Here is a 1,027-nt window from a genome sequence, read left to right on the forward strand (position 1 = left end):
GTAGCCATCTGGTTTCACCAGTCCTCAGTCAAATCGTCCAACCCATGCTAGCATGGAAAGCGGACATTAAACGATGATGATGATGATGTTGTTACTGTAGTTGTTGTTGTTGTTGTTTCACTCCAGCCCAATCATGATTGAACAAAACTCCTATAATCAAGCAAGCTCTAATACCTCCTTCACCATATTCTTGGCGGTATTGCTCAGAAAACAGTATCCAGTACATTCTTTATGTTTCCAAGAAGCTACCAAGTACCTGTTGTTCTTTTCGAGATAGAGTTGATGGTGTTCATTCTTGCTAATCACTGAAGTGGGTAGCATCTTTTAAGATCAAGAATTTTGTCATGAAAAAAACGGAATGGACATTACCTTAACTGACCAGTGCTATTATTCCTTTAACCATTTTGTACCAGTTGTTTTATGTTTTTGTTGTAGTTATCTTTTTCTTATTTAACAACTTCGTAGAAAATATTCACAATTAAATCTGTATGTTTGGTAATAAATGACAACATTACCATGTTACAGAATAGAAAGCCAAGAATAACAAAACAAGAAATATAGAAACTTGAAATATAATAAAATAAGAAAATGCAAACATTGAAGAATTCTTCTATGTCATTATTAATGTGCAACTTCAACTATTTTCAATTTCTCTGCAGGATCTTGTGCAGCTGCTTCTTGCAGAGTATCTTAGCAGTAACAGTTGCCATGAGAGACGAATGGCTTGCAGTATTCTTTCCAAACTTCGCAGCCAGATGAAGAAGGTAAGGTAGAAAGAGTCTCTAGGATACGTTCTATATTTATCACAGAACTGATTCTGTAAATAGTGCAGAGAGCAGGAAGTCGTCTTTGTTAGACTGTAACGTATATAACCACTGCGGTGTTTGGTGTCGGATCTAAATTAAATTGAGTTTGTTGCGGTGTGTAGATGTCGACTGGATGATTAGAGAGATAGAGAGAGATGGATAGGGTGTGAAAATGCTTAAGTGGATATAGATAGATTAAGTATGGCAATGTTGACTGGATA

General features: G+C 36.0%; 1 protein-coding gene across 2 annotated transcripts in view; it reads left to right on the plus strand.

Moving 5' to 3' along the window:
* The window catches only part of LOC106873056 (HEAT repeat-containing protein 4), a 595,254-nt gene that overhangs the window by 379,312 nt on the left and 214,915 nt on the right, over window positions 1-1,027 (plus strand). For both annotated transcript variants that reach the window (XM_052975734.1, XM_052975735.1), the window contains exon 9: window positions 660-764. In XM_052975734.1, coding sequence (XP_052831694.1) covers window positions 660-764 — 105 coding nt within the window. The remainder of the gene's footprint in view (window positions 1-659; window positions 765-1,027) is intronic.

Source organism: Octopus bimaculoides, chromosome 22 (genome assembly GCF_001194135.2).
Source record: "Octopus bimaculoides isolate UCB-OBI-ISO-001 chromosome 22, ASM119413v2, whole genome shotgun sequence".
In the NCBI taxonomy this organism is placed as follows: domain Eukaryota; kingdom Metazoa; phylum Mollusca; class Cephalopoda; order Octopoda; family Octopodidae; genus Octopus; species Octopus bimaculoides.